The sequence below is a fragment of the Hyperolius riggenbachi genome, chromosome 3 (assembly GCF_040937935.1).
Source record: "Hyperolius riggenbachi isolate aHypRig1 chromosome 3, aHypRig1.pri, whole genome shotgun sequence".
Taxonomy (NCBI): domain Eukaryota; kingdom Metazoa; phylum Chordata; class Amphibia; order Anura; family Hyperoliidae; genus Hyperolius; species Hyperolius riggenbachi.
This window is the reverse complement of record NC_090648.1, coordinates 226126384-226154176: the sequence shown is the minus strand read 5'-3', so window position 1 is coordinate 226154176 and position 27793 is coordinate 226126384. Positions and strand designations below refer to the sequence as shown.

The 27793-nt window shown below is 44.6% G+C and overlaps 1 protein-coding gene across 1 annotated transcript in view; it reads left to right on the top strand.

Annotated features, from left to right (window-relative positions):
* MAPK8IP2 (mitogen-activated protein kinase 8 interacting protein 2) overlaps positions 1-27793 on the top strand; it is a 110611-nt gene that overhangs the window by 22929 nt on the left and 59889 nt on the right. The window contains exon 2 of the mRNA XM_068275868.1: positions 27039-27144. Within this exon, the coding sequence (XP_068131969.1) occupies positions 27039-27144 (106 nt within the window). The remainder of the gene's footprint in view (positions 1-27038; positions 27145-27793) is intronic.

Sequence of the window (27793 nt, the reverse complement as noted above, 5' to 3'; positions counted from 1 at the left end):
CCATGTTAGTGGCCTGCAGAAAGGGAGCCAGCACTAAGCACACCTGCTGCATGTGCCTCCAGTCATCATCGGGGACGATGGACGGAATGTTGCTGGTCTTGTCCCTTCTCCGAGCGGCGGAAACAGTGGCCAGGGCAAGGTACTGGTTGATCATCGCCAGGGTGGAGTTCCAGCGAGTCGGAACGTCAAGGATCAGCCGATGGCGTGGCAGCTCCAGCTCCTTTTGCACGTCTTCCAGGCTCGCACAGGCTGCAGCCGAGCGCCGGAAGTGACGTACAACGTTCCTTGCCGTTTCCAGCAGTTCGCCCATCCCCTGGTAGGTGCGCAAGAACTTTTGCACCACCAGGTTCAGCACGTGGGCAAGACAGGGGATGTGGGTCAGGTTTCCCCTGTCTATTGCGGCAACCAGATTGGCCCCATTGTCGGCCACCACCTCTCCGACTCTGAGGCCTCTGGGGGTCAGCCAAATCCTCTCCTGCTCCTGGAGTTTGGCCAACACATGGGTTGCCGTCAGCTTGGTCTTCCCAAGGCTGACCAAGTGCAGCAGCGCTTGGCAGTGGCGGGCCTTCACGCTGCTGCTGAGGCGGGGGGTTTGGCCAGGTGTGCCGGAGGATGGCAGAGGATCGGAGGAACCTGCTGCAGTTCCCCTGACCCTGCGGGGGGGCACCACCCACTGTGTTGCTGCTGCTGTGCCCGCTGCTGCTCTCCCATCCTCACCCCCTTCCACCAAGCTGACCCAGTGGACAGTGAAGGACAGGTAGCGGCCTGTCCCGAAGCGGCTGCTCCAGGAGTCCATGGTGACGTGGACCCTTTTACCAACCGCGTGCTCCAGCCCTCGCTCCACATTGGCCATCACAAAGCGGTGCAGTGCAGGAATGGCCTTGCGGGCGAAGAAGTGTCTGCTGGGGAGCTGCCAGTCTGGGGCTGCGCAAGCAAGCAGCGCACGCATGTCGCTCCCCTCCTGCACAAGCGTGTACGGCAGGAGTTGGGAGCACATGGCCCGTGCCAGCAAGCCGTTCAGCTGCCGCACGCGACGGCTGCTGGGAGGCAGAGCCCTAACCACCCCCTGGAAGGACTCGCTCAAAAGGCTCTGGCGTGGCCTTTTGCTGGCACGGGAATCAGCAGACACAGCAGAGGAGGCCACTGAGGACTGGCTGTCAGAACAGGCCTCAGTGTCGGCGGCAGGAGTTGCAGAGGGGGGAGGAGCAGTGCGTTTCCGCACTCCTGCTGGTGCTGCTGGAGGAGCAGGAGGGCGGGTGGCTGCTGTTGCTGCTGCTGCTGCTGCTGCTGAAGGCTGTGCAGTGATGGGTGTGGTGCCACTGCCAGCACCAGATGCCTTCAGCCTCTGGAACTCCTCATGCTGGTGGAAATGTTTCGCAGCAAGGTGGTTGATGAGCGAGCTGGTGCTGAACTTTAAGGGGTCTGCACCTCTGCTCAACTTCCGCTGACAGTGGTTGCAAGTGGCGTACTTGCTGTACACTGTGGGCATGGTGAAAAAACGCCAGATTGGTGACAAAAACGACCCCCTACGGCATGGAACCGCTGCTGCCTGTCTCCCTGTGGTGGTTGGGGGGGGGGCTTGGGTGCGGCTGGTGGTGGTACTGGCAGATGCTGCTGCTGCTGCTGCTGCTGAGCCTGAGACACCAGCAGGCTGGGGGACCTGCCTACTGCTGCCAATGCTTGCAATGATGCGCCTCCTTGCAAGGCCCACAAGCGCATCCTCCTCCTCCTCCTCAGAGCTGCTGATGACGACATCCCCTGGAGCTGGTGGCACCCAGTCTCTGTCTGTCACCGTGTCATCATCATCCTCCCCCTCCTGAAACATGTCCTGCTGGGATGATGACCCCCCAAACTCCTCTCCTGATGCATGGATGGGCTGCTTGACTGTCGCCACAGTCTTGCTGTCCAATCCCTCATCCCCCAAAGTGCCCATCAGCATCTCCTCCTCAAGATCGCCAACAACAGCAGACAATTTACTCATGATGCCTGGGGTCAAAAGACTGCTGAATGACAGGTCGGCGAGTGACGGTGAACTGGCCTCCTCCCCAGGCCCTGCTGGGCGGCTGCTGCGAACAGGGGTGGTGGTGGTGGTGAGGGTGGAGGCCTCAGATGCAGAGCTGATGGCGGGCTGCTCATCCTCCGTCATCAGTTGCACCACAGTGTCTGCATCCTTTTCCTCAATGGGACGTTTCCGACCCGGCTGGAGGAAAATCGGAGCAGGTGCTACACGCTGCTGCTGCTGCTGTGTCTCTGCAGCGTGAGTTGCAGATGCTCCTGCTGGGCGGCGCCCAAGGCGTCCACGGCCAGTGGCTATGGGAGGAATGTTAGCCACTGACGCTGCTGCTGCGGAACTGTGCATGGTGGCGCGCCCGCGCCCGCGACTTGCCACAATGCTGCTCCCTCTCCTCCTGATTCCCTTGCTGCCCTTCCCCTTGCCCAAACCGCGCTGGCTGCCACTTCCAGGCATCTTCGATGTTTTGGGCGTAAACACAAAAGTTTTTGAAAAGGGCGGGTGAAAAGTGGGGTACTTTAATGGAGTGGGTTGGTGGGTGAGGTGACTGAGTGAGTGTCCCGACTCCCTAGTACAGTAAGTAAGTAGTAACAGTCAGGAAGTACAACTAGCAGTTACAATAATCAGTAGTAATCACAAGGAAATAGAGTGTGTGTACACTACAGACAGTGAGTGCACGCACGCGCAAACACGCGCAGGAGCTGGCCTATGAACAGAGAGTGAGTGAGTGTCCCTAGTACAGTAAGTAAGTAGTAACAGTCAGGAAGTACAACTAGAAGTTACAATAATCAGTAGTAATCACAAGGAAATAGAGTGTGTGTACACTACAGACAGTGAGTGCACGCACGCGCACACACGTGCAGGAGCTAGCCTATGAACAGTGACTGAGTGAGTGTCCCTACTACAGTAAGTAAGTAGTAACTGTCAGGAAGTAGAATTTACAATAATCAATCAGTAATCAGAAGGAAATAGAGTGTGTGTACAGTACACAGACAGTGAGTGCACACACACACGCAGGAGCTAGTAGCCTATGAACAGTGACAGTCAGTGAGTGTCCTAGTACAGTTACAGTATATAACTATTCAGAAGGAAATAGAGTGTGTGTACTACACAGACAGTGAGTGCAAGCACACGCAGGAGCTAGCCTATGAACAGTGACAGTCAGTGAGTGTCCTAGTACAGTTACAGTATATAACTATTCAGAAGGAAATAGAGTGTGTGTACACAGACAGTGAGTGCAAGCACACGCAGGAGCTAGCCTATGAACAGTGACAGTCAGTGAGTGTCCTAGTACAGTTACAGTATATAACTATTCAGAAGGAAATAGAGTGTGTGTACACAGACAGTGAGTACAAGCACACGCAGGAGCTAGCCTATGAACAGTGACAGTCAGTGAGTGTCCTAGTACAGTTACAGTATATAACTATTCAGAAGGAAATAGAGTGTGTGTACACAGACAGTGAGTGCAAGCACACGCAGGAGCTAGCCTATGAACAGTGACAGTCAGTGAGTGTCCTAGTACAGTTACAGTATATAACTATTCAGAAGGAAATAGAGTGTGTGTACACAGACAGTGAGTGCAAGCACACACAGGAGCTAGCCTATGAACAGTGACAGTCAGTGAGTGTCCTAGTACAGTTACAGTATATAACTATTCAGAAGGAAATAGAGTGTGTGTACTACACAGACAGTGAGTGCAAGCACACGCAGGAGCTAGCCTATGAACAGTGACAGTCAGTGAGTGTCCTAGTACAGTTACAGTATATAACTACAATACAAAATACAATCACTAAGTAGTAGAGGACAGCAGAAATACTGTCTAATACTATCTAATACTGTCTAAATACTAATGAGAAATAAACTAACAGAGGACAGGAGGACAGCTGCCCACACAGGCAAGGCCCTGAGGCCTAAAGCTGTAAGCCTGCAGCAGCTGTCTGAGTCTCTCTCTATGTAACACAAAAGCTACTAACTAAAATACAATGTCTATCTAACTAACAACAATATAGGTGTGTATAGGAGGTGTATGTGAGCAAAAACGCTAGGTAAATGACCACAATAGAGCTCTTGCTAAGCCAAAGCACAAAGGAGCAACTCTCTCTCTATGCAAGTCTCAGGCAAGGACGGAGAAACGGAACATGGCGGCCGCTATTTATAGGGTAGGGGCTGGCCAGGGTCCCCCTCTGTGATTGGCTGCCGTCAGAGGGCCTGGGAGCCCTCTGATTGGCTCTAAGGACATCAATCTGGGCTATGACGCTATTCGAGCTCTGTATTCGAGCTCGAATAGCGCCGTTTGCTCGAATAGCTCGAATAGTGAATGGGCTATTCGCGTTTACTCGAATAGCCCATTCGAATAGCTGCAGCTATTCGGAGCTCGAATACCGAGCTCGAATAGCTGAAAAAGAGCTCGAATATTCGAGCTACTCGAATATTCGAGCTCTGCTGAGCACAACTGCTTATACTCAAGTATATACAGTAATATGTAAACTTGCAGGAGGACTTGGGAGATCTGTGTGATAGTGCTGAGGGTACAAAAGCATCAATTAGACTTAGAGAGAATATAAAGGGTGAAACTAATCCAAACTTAATCTCTGATCACTGGGGAAAGATGCCGGCTGGGGGAGCCCACCTTGCGCTAAGTACCCTGATGGCCCCAAATACATTTATAAAGAAAATGTTATGCCATAAGGGAACCCTTACCTGAAGTCACAAACCTTTATTTTCCTTCTACATCTGTACAACAAAATGGTTCTTGACAAGCACCTCCCCCAATTTCCCAGATGTTTACCAGGCAGTGAACAAGTGATTCCAAATTGAGCAAAGTGCACAGAGGTTGGAGGTTCGCTTCAAGCAAATGATGTACATATGGGGAATACAAATATAATGTGGTTTGCAGATACATTCATACTCTGCACACAGACAATTATTTACTGTTTCAGATTGCCAGATCTCAGATGCTTTCATATTCTGTTTCCGCCTTGCGGATCAGAGACCTTTCTCAGTGGGTAATTAAAGAGGAACTGTAGTGAAAATAACTTCAAAAACAGGGAGAGAAAACTGTGGCGAGTGCACTAGTTGATATGCCATAAGCCATACACAGTGGGTGGTGCAACATCCGGTATTCAATTAAAGTCCATTCAATAGTAGCAAAAAAGAAAAAAGCAATCCCAGGAGCAGCTCATCCAATATAAAAGGCAACTTTTAATTATCTTCATTAAAATAAACAAAGCTTAATGGTGGCATAAAAATAGCATAGAAAAACGACATCAAGGTTACTTATCCAGTCACTGCAGCAGCAAGGAGGTGCGGAGGTAAAGTCGACGGCCGTTTCGCCCCTAGATCAGGGCTTTCTCGAGACCGAACACCCCATGTTGCAACGAGTGGGACCTTATAGTGCTCATTGCCCCCATACGCCCAATCGCCAGCCAGGTGCTCCACCCTGCAGTTCAAACACTAGCCAATCACATGGACGCTGCCGTGTAGTAAACAAGTGCTTACCTATCACACGGGAGGCTGCTAATTACCCGCATTTCATCACCTGTATACGGGCGGCAGATCCCAGGCGTCGTCGCATAGCGGTTGACGACGCGTCTGGTCGCGAAGTGGATGACGCATGTAACGCGGCCATATTGCCGCCCTGCGCATTGCTCCCAAGTGCTGTCATGTAGGACGCGACGCCGCCTAAAAATGACGTATCTATGGCGGCCAATCCGCCGCCTCTCATGTCACACTCCCATCATGAAACGCAATGCGCTCCATGCTACAACACATGAGATTGGTCAATGCTTACAAAAGGACGCATGCGCAAATAATCTAATATGGGTGTCCACTGGCACCATCTAGTGGCTAAATGGGAAACTGGCTAGGGGAAAAAATATATATAAACAACAGTTACATCACACGAAGGTCCCACTCTGTGCAGAACGGGACATACAAACAGTAAATTACAAAGAAGAAAACATTTGTTAAAATAACCAGGCAATCGTCCAGAGCAGAATGGTTATGGAGCCATGCAGTTAATATAAACAATATGTGTATATCACTTTTTGGGGTATCTCAAGTGGCGACATACCCTGGACACCGCTCCAGGGAAATGTCCCCTTTATCATGGAATCACCCCTAACATTTTACAACATCAAACAATTACACATCAGCTAAATGGCAAAATAAAGGACTCATCTACGATCACAAGACAGGGAAAGGAACTGAAACCCCGTGCAGACCAATATCATTGTCCTACAAAACATATGATTACATAACTATCCATAAAGGAGGTAACTCCCCCTATATCATGGAATCACCCCTAACATTTTTATGACATTAAACAATTACACATCAGCTAAGGGACAAAATAGAGGACTCATATACGGTCACAAAACAGGGACAGAAACTGAAACCCCGTGCAGACCATTATCATTGTCCTACATACATGTAATTACATAACTATCATTCACGGAGGAAACTCATACAGACTATCGAACAATGTATAAGTCTAAACAGGTTCATTGGCGGACTCAACAAGGGACCCACAGTAAGGAGAAAAGGAGAAAACTCCTCCCAGGGTACCCAATTATCATAGTACCGCCTACTGTAAAAAGATGGCCATATCTAGCTTGTCATTGAAGCCCATTGGGCCTTCTGTTTGTAGCCTCATGATCCACTTGCTTTCGATTTGTAAAAGTAGGCGGTCTTGGTCAATCCCACCCCTGGAGTTTGATACTACTTTGTCCACTCCAAAGAATTTGAGGCAGTCCGCATTGGCATTATGCTTTTCCCTAACATGGTCGATCAGCCTTTTCGCTCCTTTCCCATTTTTGATGGACTTATAATGTTCTGAAAATCTTTCTTTCATGGCCCTCGTGGTCTTCCCTATGTATATCAAATTACATGGGCATGATATTGCATACACCACCATCTCTGTCTGACAGTTAAAGAAGTGTTTACTCCCGTACCATTTATCCATATGCAAAAAACCTTTTCCATTTTTTACATATCTGCAGTAAACGCATTTACTGCATGGATATGTGCCTACCACCCTTGACTGATTTAACCACGTTCTCTTTTGAGGAGACTTGAATTCGCTCTGCACGAGCTCGTCACGTAAATTTTTACACCTTGTATATGAAATGCAGGGCAATTCTTTACATTTCTCTCTTAATAGGGGATCAGTCTGTAAAAGACTCCAGTTTTTTCTTATGGAGTCTGCAATAATGTCTCCTACTGATGAGTGTGAAAAGTGCATAAAGAAGCCATTTCTCTTCTTTCTATGGCTAGGTTGTAAGAGAGTCGACCTTTCCACACTATGTACACGGTTCAGGGCCCTCATTAATATTTGATCTTCATATCCCCTCTTAGCAAATCTGTCTTTAACTTCTGTTATCTGTTTTATTCCTTCTAATGCATCAGAATTGTTCCGTTTCATCCGGACCATCTGACTATATGGTAAGCTGTTTTTTTAACTTTTTAGGATGGAAGCTTTCTCCATGTAAGACCATATCTGAGGCCGTGCTTTTCCTGAAGGTTTTTGTGATGATTTGATTATTAATGACTTCAATTCTCAAATCTAAGAATTCAATGCTGTTCCCACCCCAATTTGAGGTCAAATGGAGATTCACATCATTCTGGTTTAAAGTAGATATCCAACTTTCAAACTCGCTCTGTTCATCTGCCCAGATGATTAAGACATCATCTATATATCTGGTCCAAAGGCGGACCCGAGCGGCAACTCCCCCCCCTCCGGAAAAAATATGTTCAAGTTCCCAGCGTCCCATGAAGAGGTTGGCATAGGTGGGAGCCACTGGGGTCCCCATCGCAGTACCAACCTCCTGATGGTACCACCGGCCGTCGAAGAGGAAGGAGTTGCCGGTCAGGACCGCCTCCAGGCCAGTCAAGATGAATCTGTTCTCCTCTGGACTCTCCTGGAGTAGGGGTAGGAAGGACCGGACCGCCTCCAAGCCATCTGCATGGCGTATTCTGCTGTACAATGAGGTAACATCGATACTTGCTAAATGGAAATGGTCTTCCCATTCCACTTCCTGGAGTATGTTGAGTACTTGTGCTGAGTCAAGAACAAAAGAGGGGAGGGCTTCTACTAATGGTTTTAATTTAAAATCCAAATAGCGTGACAGGTTTTCAAAGACTGAACCGATGGCGGAACAAATAGGCCGACCTGGGGGGCAAGATGGGTTCTTATGGATTTTCGGTATGCAATACCATATAGGTTTTCGAGGATTGGGGGGGATCAGCTTGTTGGCGGAAGTCCAACTCATCACTCCTTCCTCCACAGCCTTCCTTAGAATTGATCTTAGCTGACTTAAATACTTCTCAGTTGGATCCCCTCTGAGTCTACTGTATGTTATTCCATCTTCCAGTTGACTCATACATTCATCAACATACATAGATGTTGGCCATAGTACGATGTTGCCCCCCTTGTCGGAAGGCTTAATCACCACCTCCCTCTGTGTTTTCAGCCATTTAAGTGATTTCTTTTCCTCCTCAGTAAGATTGGGTTGTGCTTTAGGATACACTAAGGCCCTTACATCTTCTCTCACTTTATTGTAAAAAAGTTCCAATGCCGATCCAGGGGTGAGTTGAGGACTAAACCTAGATTTTGAACCTATGTGTGGTGGAACTTCCAACCCTTTCTGAGACCACACCTCTTTGTTACCCCCCTCGATTTCACATATATCCCTGATCCAATGTTGTTCCTCAACCGTGAATTCCTCACTCAGAATAAGTGGGACCATGATCCTCTCTGGGGGTTTAGGGTCTTTATATAAGCCCAACTTCTTTTGTGATTCAAAGTATCTGTGACATGCAATCTTGTGTATGTTTTTAAACCATTCAATCTCAAACTCCACCTCGTCGAATTCCACGCTTGGACAGTAGTTCAGGCCTTTCTTAAGGAGTGACACACAAGACTGGTTCAATTGTAATCCAGATAGATTGATAATGTCTAGACTCGGTTGTTGTGCCGTCTCTGTGATCGCCTCAACTCCTTTTGGTCCCATGTGATTTGGCTCTTTTTCAAGATGCCCTTGCCTTTTCCTTTTCCTGTTTGGTCTCCTACGCCTCCTACTGCGCCTTGTGGGTCTTCGTCCCCCAAAGGGGAATCCCCATCGGAGCAGGACCTATCGTCAGGGCTGGTGGCTGGACTGCCATACCAGGCCGATTGGGGAGAACTGTCTCCTGATTCTGGGTTTGGCTTACTGGGATATTTCCTCGGATTTTCCGGATTTTTAGGGTTTTTTGGGTTTTTTGGATTCTTTGGGGGGCCCCTAGGGGGGCCTCTGGGTGGGTGCCTTGGGGGAAACTTTGGATTATACCATTTTCCTCCTCTTGGGCGGTAACCTGCATCTTCCCCACTTCGCCAATCAAACACCCGTTTCAATTGATAATCCATTTTGTCCCTCAAGAACTTGTCATTCTTTTCCTTTTTGACTTGTTCCTGGACATTCAGGAGTTGTTGTTTAAACCGTTCTAGGCATGTTTCCAGATGTGCCACATCAGACTTAGAGAAAATAACAATGAATAAAATTGTTTATTTTTTTCCAATGTTCATTTATAAATTATCTAATGTGTGTTTTCCTGTCACAAAATCTCCGCTCGCCCTGATCTACATTTTATGTCTCTTGGGGCTGGTATAGCTATGATACCTAAAACTTAGATTGAACCTATTGATATTGGCAATTTCCACCCCATCTCCTTGCTTAACGTGGACATCAAACTTCTTATCAAAATACTGGCTCAAACGTATAAATAGCTTTATTCAACTGATAATTTATAAAGACCAGGTTGGTTTTGTTCCGGGCTGCCAAGCTACTGACGCAGTGTATAAGGCCATCCAAGTTTTTTAATGTCTAAAGGACAGGGGCGTCCCTGGAGTGTGCCTGAAGCTTTCGATACAGTTTCTTGGAATTATCTATATTATGTTCTTCATCGATGGGGCTTTGGATCCTATGTTATCTCCTAGCTTTAAACTCTATGCTCCTCCCCCAAGACCAAGGTGCAGTATGCCAGTTATTCATCTCCCAGGTTTGCGATAGAACGAGGGACTCATCAGGGGTGTCCTCTTTTGCTAATTTTGATTATTTTGGCAATGGAGCCTCTGGCCCAGGTTATCTGAAGTGCAGGTAATGTTCATGGGCTTGAGCTGGCAGGGACTCGGGCACAAATTAAATTTTTGTTGACGATTTGCTGTTATTTCTCACCAATCCCAAATTATCTATCCCTGCCCTGATGAATATTATAAAATAATTTTCACAGGTGACTGGTATGACCATTAATCTTAGAAAGTCAGTTCTGATGAATATCTCGATGGACCCTGCAGAGTGTCAAGTACTTGCTGGGTAAGTTCCATTCCAGGTAACTACTTACCATATGGGTTACCTAGGTTTTTTTTTAACTCCACACTATGGTTGTCTTTTTCAGGCAAATTATTATGCATTGTCCAGACAGGTTACTCAATATATTGCCCAATGGTCCTCTATGCAACTATTTTGGCTTGGTCGTGTACATTCTGTGAAGACTAGTACCGAAAATATTGTACATTTTTAAACTGCTCCCAATATGGTTTCCATCCTATTTTTTGAGACTGTTACAAGCTAAGATTAATAGATTTTTTGGGGGGGTAACCCTAGGCCCTGTATGCCTAAAGCTACTCTTTGTGTACACAAACAAGCTGTGGGCCTAGGTTTTCCAAATTTAATTAGTTATTATCAGGCTGCTTAAATTGCCCCTTTTGTGAGCCTTTACAAAGGTCACGATGTGCCTCAATGGTCCCTTTTCAATATTGTTACAGCTGCCCTGCAATCTGTGCAATGTCCCATTTGGCTTCCCCCAAAACATAGACCGCCCCTTTTGAGAAACATTTTTAAACACTGTCTTTGTGTGTGGGATTCCTTTAAATATTCTCAGAGGTTATTGTCTTCATCACTCCCATTGTTACCCATCATTGATAATCCTTTGTTTTTGCCAGCATATGAAAATCCATCTGCTTTTGGTTTGTGGTTCTCCATGAAATTACTACTGGAATATCATTTGAGAAGGGATCCCAAAGTCGTCAGCTGGGACTTTCTCTGTGATACAGTTGGTTGCAAAAGTTTTCGGCCCCCTTGAAGTTTTCCACATTTTGTCACATTACTGCCACCAACATGAATCAATTTTATTGGAATTCCATGTGAATGACCAATACAAAGTGGTGTACACGTGAGAAGTGGAACGAAAATCATACATGATTCCAAACATTTTTTTTACAAATCAATAACTGCAAAGTGGGGTGTGCGTAGTTATTCAGCCCCCCGAGTCAATACTTTGTAGAACCACTTTTTGCTGCGATTACAGCTGCCAGTCTTTTAGGGTATGTCTCTAGCTTTGCACATTTAGAGACTGAAATCCTTGCCCATTCTTCTTTGCAAAACAGCTCCAGCTCAGTCAGATTAAATGAACAACGTTTGTGAACAGCAGTTTTTAGATCTTGCCACAGATTCTCGATTGGATTTAGATCTGGACTTTGACTGGGCCATTCTAACACATGGATATGTTTTGTTTTAAACCATTCCATTGTTGCCCTGGCTTTATGTTTAGGGTCGTTGTCCTGCTTGAAGGTGAACCTCCACCCCAGTCTCAAGTCTTTTGCAGACTCCAAGAGGTTTTCTTACAAGATTGCCCTGTATTTGGCTCTATCCATCTTCCTATCAACTCTGACCAGCACCCCCAGAGCATGATGCTGCCACCACCATATTTGACAGTGGGGATGGTGTGTTCAGAGTGATGTGCAGTGTCAGTTTTCCGCCACACATAGCGTTTTGCATTTTGGCCAAAAAGTTCCATTTTGTTCTCATCTGACCAGAGCACCTTCTTCCACATGTTTGCTGTGTCCCCCACATGGCTTGTGGCAAACTGCAAACGAGACTTCTTCTGCTTTTCTGTTAACAATGGCTTTCTTCTTGCCACTCTTCCATAAAGGCCAACTTTGTGCAGAGCACGACTAATAATTGTCCTATGGACAGATTCCCCCACCTGAGCTGTAGATCTCTGCAGCTCATGCAGAGTCACCATGGGCCTCTTGACTGCATTTCTGATCAGCGCTCTCCTTGTTCGGCCTGTGAGTTTAGGTGGACAGCCTTGTCTTGGTAGGTTTACTGTTGTGCCATACTCCTTCCATTTCTGAATGATCGCTTGAACTGTGTGATCTCTGTGGGATGTTCAAGGCTTTGAAAATCTTTTTGTAGCCGTAGCCTAAGCCTGGTTTAAATTTCTCAATAACTTTATCCCTGACCTGTCTGGTGTGTTCTTTGGACTTCATGGTGTTGTTGCTCCCAAGATTCTTTTAGACAACCTCTGAGGTCGTCACGGAGCAGTTGTATTTGTACTGACATTAAATTACACTCATGTACACTTTATTTAGTCATTAGCACTCATCAGGCAATGTCTATAGGCAACTGACTGCACTCAGATCAAAGGGGGCCGAATAATTATGCACACATCACTTTGCAGGTATTTATTTGTAAAAAAAAAAAATTGGAATCATGTATGATTTTCGTTCCACTTCTCATGTGTACAACACTTTGTGTTGGTCTTTCATGTAGAATTCCAATAAAATTGATTCATGTTTGTGGCAGTAATATGACAAAATGTGGAAAACTTCAAGGGGGCCGAATACTTTTGCAACCCACTATATAGACAAGTAACTTGTTATAGTTAGTTTTTCATCTCTGATCCGCTTTAACCACTTGAGGACCTAGGGCTTTCTACCCCTTAAGGACCGGCCACTTTTTTTCCATTCAGACCACTGCAGCTTTCACGGTTTATTGCTCGCTCATACAACCTACCACCTAAATGAATTTTGGCTCCTTTTCTTGTCACTAATAAAGCTTTCTTTTGGAGCTATTTGATTGCTCCTGCGATTTTTACTTTTTATTATATTCATCAAAAATGACATGAATTTTGGCAAATAAATGATTTTTTTAACTTTCTGTGCTGACATTTTTCAAATAAAGTAAAATTTCTGTATACATGCAGCACGAAAAATGTGGACAAACATGTTTTTGATAAAAAAAAACCCATTCAGTGTATATTTATTGGTTTGGGTAAAAGTTATAGCGTTTACAAACTATGGTGCAAAAAGTGAATTTTCTCATTTTCAAGCATCTATGACTTTTCTGACCCCCTGTCATGTTTCATGAGGGGCTAGAATTTCAGGATAGAATAAATACCCCCCACATTACCCCATTTTGGAAAGAAGACATCCCAAAGTATTCACTGAGAGGCATAGTGAGTTCATAGAAGATTTTATTTTTTGTCACAAGTAAGCGGAAAATGACACTTTGTGAGAAAAAAAAAAAAAAGTTTCCATTTCTTCTAACTTGCGACAAAAAAAAATGAAATCTGCCACGGACTCACCATGCCCCTCTCTGAATACCTTGAAGGGTCTACTTTCCAAAATGGGGTCATTTGTGGGGTGTGTTTACTGTCCTGACATTTTGGGGGGTGCTAAATTGTAAGCACTCCTGTAAAGCCTAAAGGTGCTCATTGGACTTTGGACCCCTTAGCGCAGTTAAGCTGCAAAAAAGTGCCACACATGTGGTATTGCCGTACTCAGGAGAAGTAGTATAATGTGTTTTGGGGTGTATTTTTACACATATCCATGCTGGGTTGGAGAAATATCTCTGTAAATGACAATTTGTTAATTTTTTTTACACACAATTGTCCATTTACAGAGATCTTTCTCCCACTCAGCATGGGTATGTGTAAAAATACACCACAAAACACATTATACTACTTCTCCTGAGTACGGCGATACCACATGTGTGGCACTGTTTTGCACCCTAACTGCGCTAAAGGGCCCAAAGTCCAATGAGTACCTTTAGGATTTCACAGGTCATTTTGAGAAATTTCGTTTCAAGACTACTCCTCACGGTTTAGGGCCCCTAAAATGCCAGGGCAGTATAGGAACCCCACAAATGACCCCATTTTAGAAAGAAGACACCCCAAGGTATTCCGTTAGGAGTATGGTGAGTTCATAGAAGATTTTATTTTTTGTCACAAGTTAGCGGAAAATGACACTTTGTGAAAAAACACAATTAAAATCAATTTCCGCTAACTTGTGACAAAAAATAAAATCTTCTATGAACTCGCCATACTACTAACGGAATACCTTGGGGTGTCTTCTTTCTAAAATGGGGTCATTTGTGGGGTTCCTATACTGCCCTGGCATTTTAGGGGCCCTAAACCGTGAGGAGTAGTCTTGAAACGAAATTTCTCAAAATGACCTGTGAAATCCTAAAGGTACTCATTGGACTTTGGGCCCTTTAGCGCAGTTAGGGTGCAAAAAAGTGCCACACATGTGGTATCGCCATACTCGGGAGAAGTAGTACAATGTGTTTTGGGGTGTATTTTTACACATACCCATGCTAGGGGGAGAAATACCTCTGTAAATGGACAATTGTGTGTAAAAAAATCAAAAGATTGTCATTTACAGAAGTATTTCTCCCACCCAGCATGGGTATGTGTAAAAATACACCCCAAAACACATTATACTACTTCTCCCGAGTACGGCGATACCACATGTGTGGCACTTTTTTGCACCCTAACTGCACTAAGGGGCCCAAAGTCCAATGAGTACCTTTAGGATTTCACAGGTCATTTTTGTTTCAAGACTACTCCTCACGGTTTAGGGCCCCTAAAATGCCAGGGCAGTATAGGAACCCCACTAATGACCCCATTTTAGAAAGAAGACACCCCAAGGTATTCCGTTAGGAGTATGGTGAGTTCATAGAACTTTTTATTTTTTTGTCACAAGTTAGCGGAAATTGATTTTAATTGTTTTTTTTCACAAAGTGTCATTTTCCGCTAACTTGTGACAAAAAATAAAATCTTCTATGATCTCACCATACTCCGTACGGAATACCTTTGGGTGTCTTCTTTCTAGAATGGGGTCATTTGTGGTGTTCCTATACTGCCCTGCCATTTTAGGGGCCCTAAACCGTGAGGAGTAGTCTTGAAACCAAATGTCGCAAAATGACCTGCGAAATCCTAAAGGTACTCATTGGACTTTGGGCCCTTTAGCGTACTTAGGGTGTAAAAAAAAGTGCCACACATGTGGTACCGCCGTACTCAGGAGAAGTAGTATAATGCGTTTTGGGGTGTATTTTTACACATACCCATGCTAAGTGGGAGAAATATCTCTGTAAATGACAATTTTTTTGATTTTTTTACACACAATTGTCCATTTACATAGAAATTTCTCCCACCCAGCATGGGTATGTGTAAAAAATGTAAAAATACACCCCAAAACACATTATACTACTTTTCCTGAGTACGGCGGTACCACATGTGTGACACTTTTTTGCAGCCTAGGTGCGCTAAGGGGCCCAACGTCCTATTCACAGGTCATTTTGAGGCATTTGTTTTCTAGACTACTCCTCGCGGTTTAGGGCCCCTAAAATGCAAGGGCAGTATAGGAACCCCACAAGTGACCCCATTTTAGAAAGAAGACACCCCAAGGTATTCCGTTAGGTGTATGGCGAGTTCATAGAAGATTTTATTTTTTGTCACAAGTTAGTGAAAAATGACACTTTGTGAAAAAAAACCAATAAAAATCAATTTCCGCTAACTTTTGACAAAAAATAAAATCTTCTATGAACTCATCATACACCTAACAGAATACCTTGGGGTGTCTTTTTTTTCTAAAATGGGGTCACTTGTGGGGTTCCTATACCGCCCTGGCATTTTACAGGCCCAAAACCGTGAGTAGTCTGGAAACCAAATGTCTCAAAATGACTGTTCAGGGGTATAAGCATCTGCAAATTTTGATGACAGGTGGTCTATGAGGGGGCGAATTTTGTGGAACCGGTCATAAGCAGGGTGGCCATTTAGATGACAGGTTGTATTGGGCCTGATCTGATGGATAGGAGTGCTAGGGGGGTGACAGGAGGTGATTGATGGGTGTCTCAGGGGGTGGTTAGAGGGGAAAATAGATGCAATCAATGCACTGGGGAGGTGATCGGAAAGGGGTCTGAGGGGGATCTGAGGGTTTGGCCGAGTGATCAGGAGCCCACACGGGGCAAATTGGGGCCTGATCTGATGGGTAGGTGTGCTAGGGGGTGACAGGAGGTGATTGATGGGTGTCTCAAGGTGTGATTAGAGGGGGGAATAGATGCAAGCAATGCACTGGCGAGGTGATCAGGGCTGGGGTCTGAGGGGCATTCTGAGGGTGTGGGCGGGTGATTGAGTGCCCTAGGGGCAGATAGGGGTCTAATCTGATAGGTAGCAGTGACAGGGGGTGATTGATGGGTAATTAGTGGGTGTTTAGGGTAGAGAACAGATGTAAACACTGCACTTGGGAGGTGATCGGACGTCGGATCTGCGGGCGATCTATTGGTGTGGGTGGGTGATCAGATTGCCCGCAAGGGGCAGGTTAGGGTCTGATTGATGGGTGGCAGTGACAGCGGGTGATTGATGGGCGGCAGTGACAGGGGGTGATTGATGGGTGGCAGTGACAGGGGGTGATTGATGGGTGATTGATAGGTGATTGACAGGTAATCAGTGGGTTATTACAGGGGAGAACAGATGTAAATATTGCACTGGCGAATTGATAAGGGGGGGTCTGAGGGCAATCTGAGCGTGTAGGCGGGCGATTGGGTGCCCGCAAGGGGCAGATTAGGGTCTGATCTGATGGGTAACAGTGACAGGTGGTGATAGGGGGTGATTGATGGGTGATTGATGGGTAATTAGTGGGTGTTTAGAGGAGAGAATAGATGGAAACACTGCGCTTGGGTGGTGATCTGATGTCGGATCTGCGGGCGATCTATTGGTGTGGGTGGGTGATCAGTTTGCCCGCAAGGGGCAGGTTAGGGGCTGATTGTTGGGTGGCAGTGACAGGGGGTGATTGATGGGTGATAGGTGATTGGCAGGTGATTGACAGGTGATCAGTGGGTTATTACAGGGAATGCCAGATGTAATTAATGCACTGGCGAATTTATAGGGGGAGGTCTGAGGGCAATCTGAGCGTGTGGGCGGGTGATTGGGTGCCCGCAAGGGGCAGATTAGGGTCTGATCTGATAGGTAACAGTGACGGTTGGTGATAGGGGGTGATTGATGGGTGATTGATGGGTAATTAGTGGGTGTTTAGAGAAGATAACAGATGTAAACAATACATTTGGGAGGTAATCTGACGGCGGGTTTGCGGGCGATCTAATGGTGTGGGTGGGTGATCAGATTGCCCGCAAGGGGCAGGTTAGGGGCTGATTGATGGGTGGCAGTGACAGGGGGTGACAGGGGGTGATTGATGGGTGATAGGTGATTGGCAGGTGATTGACAGGTGATCAGTGGGTTATTACAGGGAAGAACAGATGTAATTAATGCACTGGTGAATTGATAAGGGGGGGTCAGAGGGCAATCTGAGCGTGTGGGCGGGTGATTGGGTGCCCGCAAGGGGCAGATTAGGGTCTGATCTGATAGGTAAAAGTGACAGGTGGTGATAGGGGGTGATTGATGGGTAATTAGTGGGTGTTTAGAGGAGAGAATAGATGTAAACAATGGATTTGGGAGGTGATCTGATGTCGGATCTGCGGGCGATCTATTGGTGTGGGGGGGTGATCAGATTGCCCGCAAGGGGCAGGTTAGGGGCTGATTGATGGGTGGCAGTGACAGGGGGTGATTGACGGGTGATTGATGGGTGATTGACAGGTGATGGACAGGTGATTGACAGGTGATTAGGGGGGATAGATGCATACAGTACATGGGGGGGGGGGGGGTCTGAGGGGGGGGTCTGGGGAGAATCTGAGGGGTGGGGGGGTGATCAGGAGGGAGCGGGGGGCAGGGGGGGGATAAAAAAAAAATAGCGTTGACAGATAGTGACAGGGAGTGATTGATGGGTGATTAGGGGGTGATTGGGTGCAAACAGGGGTCTGGGGGGTGGGCAGGGGGGGGGGTCTGATGGGTGCTGTGGGCGATCTGGGGCAGGGGGGGGGGAAATCAGTGTGCTTGGTGCAGACTAGGGTGGCTGCAGCCTGCCCTGGTGGTCCCTCGGACATTGGGACCACCAGGGCAGGAGGCAGCCTGTATAATACACTTTGTAAACATTACAAAGTGTATTATACACTTTGTATGCGGCGATCGTCGGGTTAACATCCCGCCGGCGCTTCCGTATGGCCGGCGGGATGTTGCGGCGGGTGAGCGGCGCCAGGCGGAGGCGGAGGATCGCGTCACGGATGACGCGATCGCTCCGCCCATGCCCATACAAGGACCGCCGCCAATTGTCAATACGGCGGTCCTTGCGGCGTCCACTTCCCGGCCGCCAATTGTATATACGGCGGTCGGGAAGTGGTTAAGTTCTCATTCACATGAATAGGTGTAAATCGACTCATATCAGATAACACTTTAAAGTGGCCCTCACAGAGCAGCTGTATTTGTACTGACATTAGATTACACACAGGTGCACTTTATTTAGTCATTAGCACTCATCAGGCAATGTCTATGGGCAACTGACTGCACTCAGACCAAAGGGGGCTGAATAATTACGCACACCCCACTTTGCAGTTATTGATTTGTAAAAAATGTTTGGAATCATGTATGATTTTTGTTCCACTTCTCACGTGTACACCACTTTGTATTGGTCTTTCACGTGGAATTCCAATAAAATTGATTCATGTTTGTGGCAGTAATATGACAAAATGTGGAAAACTTCAAGGGGGCTGTATATTTTTGCAAACCACTGTAAATATTAGGTCCCAGGAGCTGAATACTTTCGGTATCTTCAGTTGAGGCACTGGGTGAATTCTTTGTTTGCAAACCAACATGATATTCCATTATTCTTTCCTGTTTTTAAAAACCTTGTTTACAAGACCCTGGGGGTCATGGCTTGATTAGCAAATTGTATCTATCACTTAACGTACCTGCTGCCACCTTTTTGCCTACTTTTGTGAAACAGTGGGAAATAAACTTACGTGGGTCCAGGTCTTCTGAAGATTGGTCGTTGGCTTGGAACACTATGCATCTCATTCTATAAATAAACCTAGGCCTCACTGAGTCTTCTCTGAAGGTTATGATGAGGTGGTACTAGGTGCCGGCTAGATTGGTACATGTGGGGGCAGTGGTCTGTGCTTCAGAGGCTGCCAGGTAAAAGCTTATCTTTTGCATACATTTTGGTTGTGTTCAATGTTATCTCGTTTCTGGGCTAAGATTTATTGATTATTGCAGGCAGTTTTTCATAAGCAGTTATAAAGAGATCCCTGGTCTGCCCAGTTACATTTTAGAATTTACTCTCTTACTAAGGCCCAGATTGTACTTTCTCATTTCATCTTTGTGGCTGCTAAACAGACTATCACTAAGGCATGGAAGAAACAATTGGTACCTTTTGAGGAGGTGAAAAACTGGGTCTCTAGTTTTATGATCCAGGAACAGCAGGCTGGTATCCTCCTTGATAAACAGCATAAGGTGGAGAAAATTTGGAAGCCCCGGAAAGACTATCTAGCTATCACTGGCAGAGGTTGGCTCTTTATGGTTATATGTTGCTGGGTGCTCGCCTACTCTCGTTTTACGACTCGGTCTCCATGGTTTAGGTCTCTTCTTTCTTTTTCTCCCCTCTTTTATCTATTTTTTTTCTCTCTTCATTCCTTCTCCTTCTTTCCATTGTTCTGATTTTTGGAGTTGCAGGTTATAGATGGAAGGGTTTTGTGTTCCTATATAGGGGCTTAGCAGCCAAGCTGGGCTGTTGGGCTTCTTCTACTTTACTGGAGAGGTTGTTCCTGCCTAGCTGTATCCATATGTCAGTTCATCATGATTTCAGATTTGTATTGTGATGGTGTTTTTATGACAGTTTTTGTTTCCTAATGGTCATGATGTCTGATCCAATTGTAAACATTGAACCTTTTACTTTGTTATGTGTTGTTTTTCACTTTGAAAAAAACAGAACAAAACCTCAATAAAATGGTTTGAAATAGAAATTCATGATAGGTGCCAACATCTTTAGTCCTGTCAGGTGATCTCTGCGGAATGTTTGTTTATTGAGAGTTCCAAAGCCGGTCTACCAGAATGCTCTGGGAGGAGAATTTTGCATATCTAAACAGCCTAGACTCAGTATCACTGGAAGGGTGAGGTTACTTACCAATATACAGTGGAACCTTGGATTGGGAGTATAATTAGTTCCAGAAACATGCTTGTAATCCAAAGCATTCTTAGATCAAAGCGAATTACGCGATTAATGGAAACGCAGATGATTTGTTCCACAATCCAAAAACATTTATAGAAAAAAATTTAATACAAAGTACTGTACTGTATAAAGTAAAAATCTAATGGTGGCCATACATGGTACAATTTTTCATTTTTTTCGATTAGATAATTTAGTTCGATTATTCAGTTAGATCGAATATAAAGATTTTTCCATCATGTCCGATCAGATTTTTTTTTTTAAAAACGGGATAATCGTTCGAATTTCTTGATCGAAAAAAAAATATTTTCTACTTTAATTCGATTCGATCATTTAGATCGAAAAAACTGGATAATCGAACGTTTTTATTGTACCATGTATGGCCACCATTAAAAACACTTTAACAGAATCATTGCTATCTGTTGGCTCACCCCAACTTTTTTTGTGTTTGTGGCTTTATCAAAGAACTTATCCAGTGACAGTTACTTTTGCTTACTTTTAAAGTTTTCATGTAAATGTGACATTGTACAGTCCCTACACTCAGATTAAGTACTTGCAATTGTCATGATCGCTGCTGCAGCAGGTATTGCTGGAAGTAGTAGTGCTGCAGCTCAGGCAGTTCTGATCTCTTTCCATGCAAGCTGCATAGCTTTGTCTGCCTTTCCCTGCTGTCAGCTTGTGACTGATTATCATTCACCTGTGTGGGAATCTGCATGTCTGCTCCCATTGGATGACCTCAGTATAAAGATCTGCTTCCTGCAGGACTCCTCAGGTTTTCATAGCTTCAGTTTAAGCCTGTCTTGCTGTTGCTTCAGCCCCCGATCGTGTTTCTTGTTCTAAAGATACTTTGCTGGTCTTGCATCATATATTGGTTCATAGCCAATATATATGCATACCAGCACGTTTATTATTTTCCTTGTATTCGTGTTACGTTGATACATCAGTGTCGCTGATGTATACCTACACGAACTGTTTATATCCTGTGTTCAGTTAGTCAGCTTTCCAGCACGTTTTGGTAGTTTGCGCGTATCGTGATCACCCGTGCTGAGTTAGTTATACTGCTCCTGGTTCTGTTTGTGGATTGCGTTCATCTCTGCGAAGAGATAACGAATCCTTCTGAATCCTGTTCTGTTACCGTTTGTGGATTGCGTTCATCTCTGCGAAGAGATAGCGAATCCTTCTGAGTCCTGTTCCCTGTATTACTCCAGTCCTAGTCAGTGTTCCTGCTTATGTCATATATCGGTTCATTGCCGATATATACATATGTTAGTCAGACGTTACAAATAGTTTCATTGATAGCTGTAATTGTAATACGCTAGGAAAACATACTTATTGTATATTTGTCTGTGTTACGTTCATCTATCTTGATCCTGCTATTTCCTGACTATCCTGTCCTGTCTTCGTGAGGCACGCCATCGCTGTAACGCATTGGCTGCCTCATTCCTGCCTGTCTTGTTGTGGACGCTTGCTGTCACTAAGTAGCGGCTAGCTAGCAAGCGTTCATTCTGTCTACTTGTCCTGATCTTCTCAGTTCTAGTTTATGCGCTTAGCGCTATCTTGCGCTGAGACGTTATCACGAAAGCATTGTTTGTGGCTGTTCGGATCTGCACCGGCTCTGTGCGCCACAATCTCCTATTGGAGTCAGTCCTCCCCTCCATTATACTAGGGATAGCCTGTTTCCTTGTGCTGGTGTGTGTACCTCCTTCACGTCAGCTCATGCGTTGCATGCTGACTGTGGAGAATACACCACCAAGCCTTACAGTAATCCAGGGCTTTACTGCACAGCAATATATAGGTATAGAAAGTGTTTCTCATGCTGAAACCAGGATAATCACTGTAAAAGTGGGTATCCTAAATAATTTACAGCATTCCACTATAGTCAATACAGTGCCCCTTTAAATATCTTTTACAAGAAACTCAGAGCTGCCTGAAGGTGGTCACATGCGATACAATTCAATTCAATAGTCTAGAAATAAAATCAATTTTTCTGATTGATTGTAACATTTGAAAAATCTCACCAATGTACGCCACGCACGTTACATTTTTCCCCAATTATAAAAATAAAATGATTGAAAAGCTGAAAAAATTGCTTGGGTCTATACATTAAAGTCAACCTCCAGACTAAAAAGCACCTCAGCAGCACTGAAAAGGCTTGGCGTTTCTTTAACAGTTTTACAGCATCAGAACTTTGTTTTTTTTACCCAAGCCTCATTTTTATCTGCACAGAAGAAAACTGCCTGGGCATTTTTCCCATGATGCTGTGCAAAGCATGATGGGATTTCTGCCGCACGCAGCTGGGAGGGGTGATCAGGACACAAGACAGTTGGAACTGTGTCTCATGCTCCCTGTCACCTCCTTTCAACCAAAAAGATGGCTGCCATCATGAAATCACAAACATTTGCCTGTTCTTTTAAAATAGGGTGGGTAGGAGATTATATTAACTATTTATTTTAATTAATATAACTAATGTAACTTAATGACAGTATGTTTGTTTAGGCTGAAATTCCTTTATAAGAAATTGACAATCTACTTTACACCATAACATTTTCATAAAAATTGATCAAGGAAATCCACCACTCCTAATTGACTTATAATGAAAAAAAAGGGAAATTTGATCAGATTTATCAAACGAATATGAATGAAATAATAATAATAATAATGAAAAAAGTTTTACATTTTTTTTGTACAACCTATCATTTTTATGAAATTGACGTAAAATTGGATCATTTTATTGTATTGTTTGTGTGGTCACCTTTAGTTGTGCAGAAAAATTGAAAGTTTTCTTTAAAAATTTGTTTGAGAAATCTGATTGAATTTTCATTGTTTCCAATCTTTTTTTTTTTTTCAAAATTGGAGAATTATTTAATAGGTGTTTTTATACCTTGGTCAGATTTCTCAAATGTTACAATCAATCATAAACATTGGTTAATTCTTGAATTGAAAAGAAATATAAAATATTTTATTGTGTGTTTGGCTACCTTAAATTAATCCTGAAAGGAAAAAAGTGCCCCTCCTCGGGAGGGGAAATCCTCTGGATTCTAATGAGGCTTCCCCTGTCTTCTTCAGCCTCGGGGGGTCCAGCGCTGTCAGCCCTCGAACAGCATGCGGCAATATTTACCTATCCACGCTCCTGCGCAGGCCCAGTACAAGCTTTCACTCATGCTCCGGCGAAAAACAGCTGAACCCGATCAGGTCCACTCTACTGCGCAGACATGAGACGCCTACGCCGTAGAGCAGACCCGATCGGGCTCGGCTATTTCCGCCAAAGCCCAAGGGGAAGTTTGTACTATACCTTGCGCAGGAGCAGGGCTAGGTAAATATTCCCACATGCTAAAGCCCCTATTGTGGCTGCACTGCCTGCAGACAAGCTTGTCAGTGGATTTTCGGGGGCTGACAGCACTGGAACCCCAAGGATGAAGTGGACGATGAAAGCCTCATTAGCTTCTTGTGGACTGCCTAATGCCGATGGGCGTGGCCGCGACCGCCTAACGCCAATTGGCGTCAAGTCCTGGGGCTGCAGTTTCGCAGGGAATGGCCACGCGCATGCGTGATCATTCCCTGCCACTTCACGGAGAAAGAAATCCCCTTTGTTTACATCCGTACATCGCTGCGGTCCCCAGCAGCGCTGTACGAGAGCGGCGATCCCGAGCCTCTGATTGGCCGGGGATCACCGTCCTCTCATAGGCTGATGCCTATGAGAGGCAGAACAGGACGAATCGCCGTCCTGTTCTAATTCAGAAGGGAAGGGAGGGAGAGAGAGCCTCATGGAGGCTAGAAAAAAAAAAAAAAAAAAAAAAATAAACGGCCACAGCGATCGGATACCTCAGGCGGCATGTCCCCTTAGGGACAAAAAAAGGAGGTGAGTCCAATCGCTGGGCTTCATAGCTGGGCTATGCAGGAGGCTGAAAAGCCTGCACAGCCCAGTACAGCAAAAAACAGCCTGGTCGTTAGGGGGGTTAACACTGCGGTCGCCAAGTGGTTAGGATCCAGAGGCTTCCCCTCCCAAGGTAAGTACCCCATAGGGGAACCTTTTTTTTCCTTATAGTTTCACTTTAAGAGATTGACAGATAATGGTGCAGAATGATCTGGGTGTTGGTTTATGATGTATGCACAACATTAGAACATCAGATAGCATTATGTGCTATTTTTCTGCCTGTACCTGTGCTGTCATATACAGCCATTTAAATTTACAAATATTCTGCATTCTGATGCTTCTGCTCCTTGTCGGAGATCAAAGTGTTCTATCTGTAGCGACTAATCGCTCACTTTACTGCTTCCATTCATTTTTCATGTCTGTGATTGGTGTGTAAGAGCCTGTTCTTTTTCATCTCTGTTTGTGTTCTGGGCATGATTTTTTTTTCCTAAGCGGTTATCTAATGGCTCGTTTTTACCTCTGCGGTCGAAGGCTGTAATACTTGCATCTCCTGCTAAATGGATGATGAGCCAAAAATGACTAGATTATAGTCACTTTGGGCTGCCTCAGTACTCTTCTTTAACATAAATCCTGTTTTCTCGCATAAGGATATACTGTACAAACTTTGCAATATTGTATTATTCGTTTTATCACTTGGTGGCATCCAAGTGATAAATAACATATGCAGCTAATAGCAGTGAAATAAGACAGTGTTTATTTACAAGGTCCGTATTCCTCAGCGCTGAGACATCACCCTCTTCTGTTGTTATAGCCTGAAGTCACCCAGTGCTTGTTAAATGTCCACCACCAAGGGACAAACAACAAGCCAGGCTCAGTAGTTTTCAACAACAGGGGGTTACAATCTTTATTCAACAATTTTTCATAAAAACACATTACTTACATTGTGGGTCCATGCAAACTGGACCCAAACTGCATAAAAAAGCATATAAGGTATTGCACAGGGGATATCCCCTGATGACGGCATAACGCCGACACCTGGTAGGGAAGGAGAGACGGGCTATCTCTGTGAACGACCATTGAATGGTGTGATAAGGTGCACTTTGACACTAGTCAGTGCAAATACCTTATATGCTTTTTTATGCAGTTTGGGTCCAGTTTGCATGGACCCACAATGTAAGTAATGTGTTTTTATGAAAAATTGTTCAATAAAGATTGTAACCCCCTGTTGTTGAAAACTACTGAGCCTGGCTTGTTGTTTGTCCCTTGGTGGTGGACACTGTGTATTTAACAAGCACTGGGTGACTACAGGCTATAACAACAGAAGAGGGTGATGTCTCAGCGCTGAGGAATACAGATTTACATTCTCTTTTGGTTCCATCGTGGATTGGAGTTTACCTCTGGCAGCAAGTTGTATTGGTGTGGAGCGCTTGATAAATTTTACAACATAGACTATTTACAAGGTCCGTCATCCAACAAACATTCATCAAGAGCACAGTAAGGGAGGGTTCACACTTATCCCTGCGATTTTTGGCTGTGTTTGTTGCTATATACGTGTTCGTGTGCTGTTTTTTTATGCATGCAGAAACGCTAATTTTAGCAGAAGTAAGATTTTCCATTGACTTTCATTATATGTGCAGCAAATGTGTTTACTGAAAAATGTATGAACCCAGCCTTATTAGTAATTCAGCTCCTTTGATAAAGACTACAGATGCTCATTGAGATGCAAATAATTACAAAACTGCTGAGGAGAGAGACGGGATCTGCTGTGCTTGGAACAACAAGGAGGAGATGGTTCTTCCCAAATACAAATAATTACAAGCTGATGCAATTTTTATGGTCATCTTATACAAATGTATGCAGCTTTAAAATTGACCAATAAAATGCAGTAGTGGCCACTACTACCCTCGTTAAACTGCATAAATTTGCATAGATGTAACATAACATTTGCATGAAGTCTGAATCAAATGCATCCCATTGACTATATATAATAGAGATTGATTATCCATGAATGTTAGCATATCAACATGCCCCCCCCCCCCCCCACCACCCTTCCACTGGCACAAATAAACACTTCACATGATTCCACTCACATCTTGGGATTGGCTGACCATCAGATAGGATAGACTGGGGTTTTATGTGTTATAAATCACCTTTTTCTCCGGCACCAGCAAACTCATCAGCGAGAGTTGCAAACACGACTCATCACAGCAAGCAGGAGATAGACTTTCTCAGTCATCTTCAAAGTATAAGTTGTTTATTCAGGAAACAGATATACAGATACAGTTTGTCATATCCTAGCCAAGCAGATTCTAATGTTGCGTTACAGCTGCGTGATTACCTTCCTGCTGAAGTTAATCAGGTCTTCTTGTGTCTACTCTATGTTACATCTAGACTAACTATGTACAGCATCCATTATACCAGATTACATAAAGAAAGGAAATAATTAGAATTAGGAGTTCCAGTCAGCATATAGAGAGCATGAAAGTAGGAATCAGAGTGTGCTCCGTCGGCCCATCCAGCCCTTTAATACTGACTCGGAAAGAGTTAAATGTGACCTCATCTTAGCCATCCCCCAGACCCGACTATTGGCTTAGACCCCTCGTGGTGTCATAATACACACCTACTCGATTAATATTCAATGCCACTTTTCACTTACTTACAAGAATGTGATATTTTGTAAATATGGCCTATGTTGATTGTTCTCGTAGTCCATATGTCTGGGGCAGTGTAGGCCTGTGGCCTTCCTTCAGGAACATGTTCTCAGTATCTGCTTGTATCATCTGCTTCAAGCAGACACTGAGATGCTTCTGCCTGCATCACAAGAAACTTTATTTTAAAGGTATACTCTGCGAACAAGCCTTTTACCTAAAACTCAGTCCAAATAACTGAGGCCTACTTAAATTATAACATTATGCACACAAGCATAAAACCCCACTGTACTGTTAAAGCATTGATGGTTCCCCTCCTGGCTTACTCTGTCTTTTTCTCTTTTTGTATATTAGACCATCACAAGACATCAGTTTGGAAGAATTTGATGATGAAGATTTATCAGAAATTACAGATGACTGTGGAATTGGCCTAAACTATGACTCAGATCACTGTGACAAGGTAATAATGCAGTCACTTTAGCATACTGCACCCAAATGTTGATTACAAATGAGTAGAAGGAACTCTGTACAGTAAAAGCCATACAGTTTATGATAAATTGAGGCTAATAAAAAAATTGTCAATGTTAAATAATGAACTTTAAATGGCATTGGTGAGCATAACTGCCTTCCAAGCAGTTGAACCGGATTTGATTCCGGAGCCTATGCAGGAACATTTTCTATGACCCCTCTCACCCCTGGTCTTTATGACTCCTCTCAGCCAGGTAATCACTACCACAACCTTCTTCCATCAGGCCACCAGTACATATTCATCCCCATAGTTCCAGGCACAGGAGGACCTTATTTTCCTAAGCTGTCCTCCTGAATTCAAGATCACCACCCAACCTATCCCCTAGTCTCCCTTATATTATTGTTATTGTTGTATCACTTGCACTATTGAATCTATGTTTGTGTCTGTTTTTTTAATTGCACAATTGCCAGACCTACGTGTACCAAAAACAATTCCTGATGGGTCTCCTTGCATACTTGGCGAATATAGCTGATTCTGATTAATGCATAAAGTTCTGTTTGTAAAGATCCAGTAAATCCACATGGATTTGCCTACTTGGAATCTTTAACATTCGCCATTACTTATAAAGTAACCTCTTCAT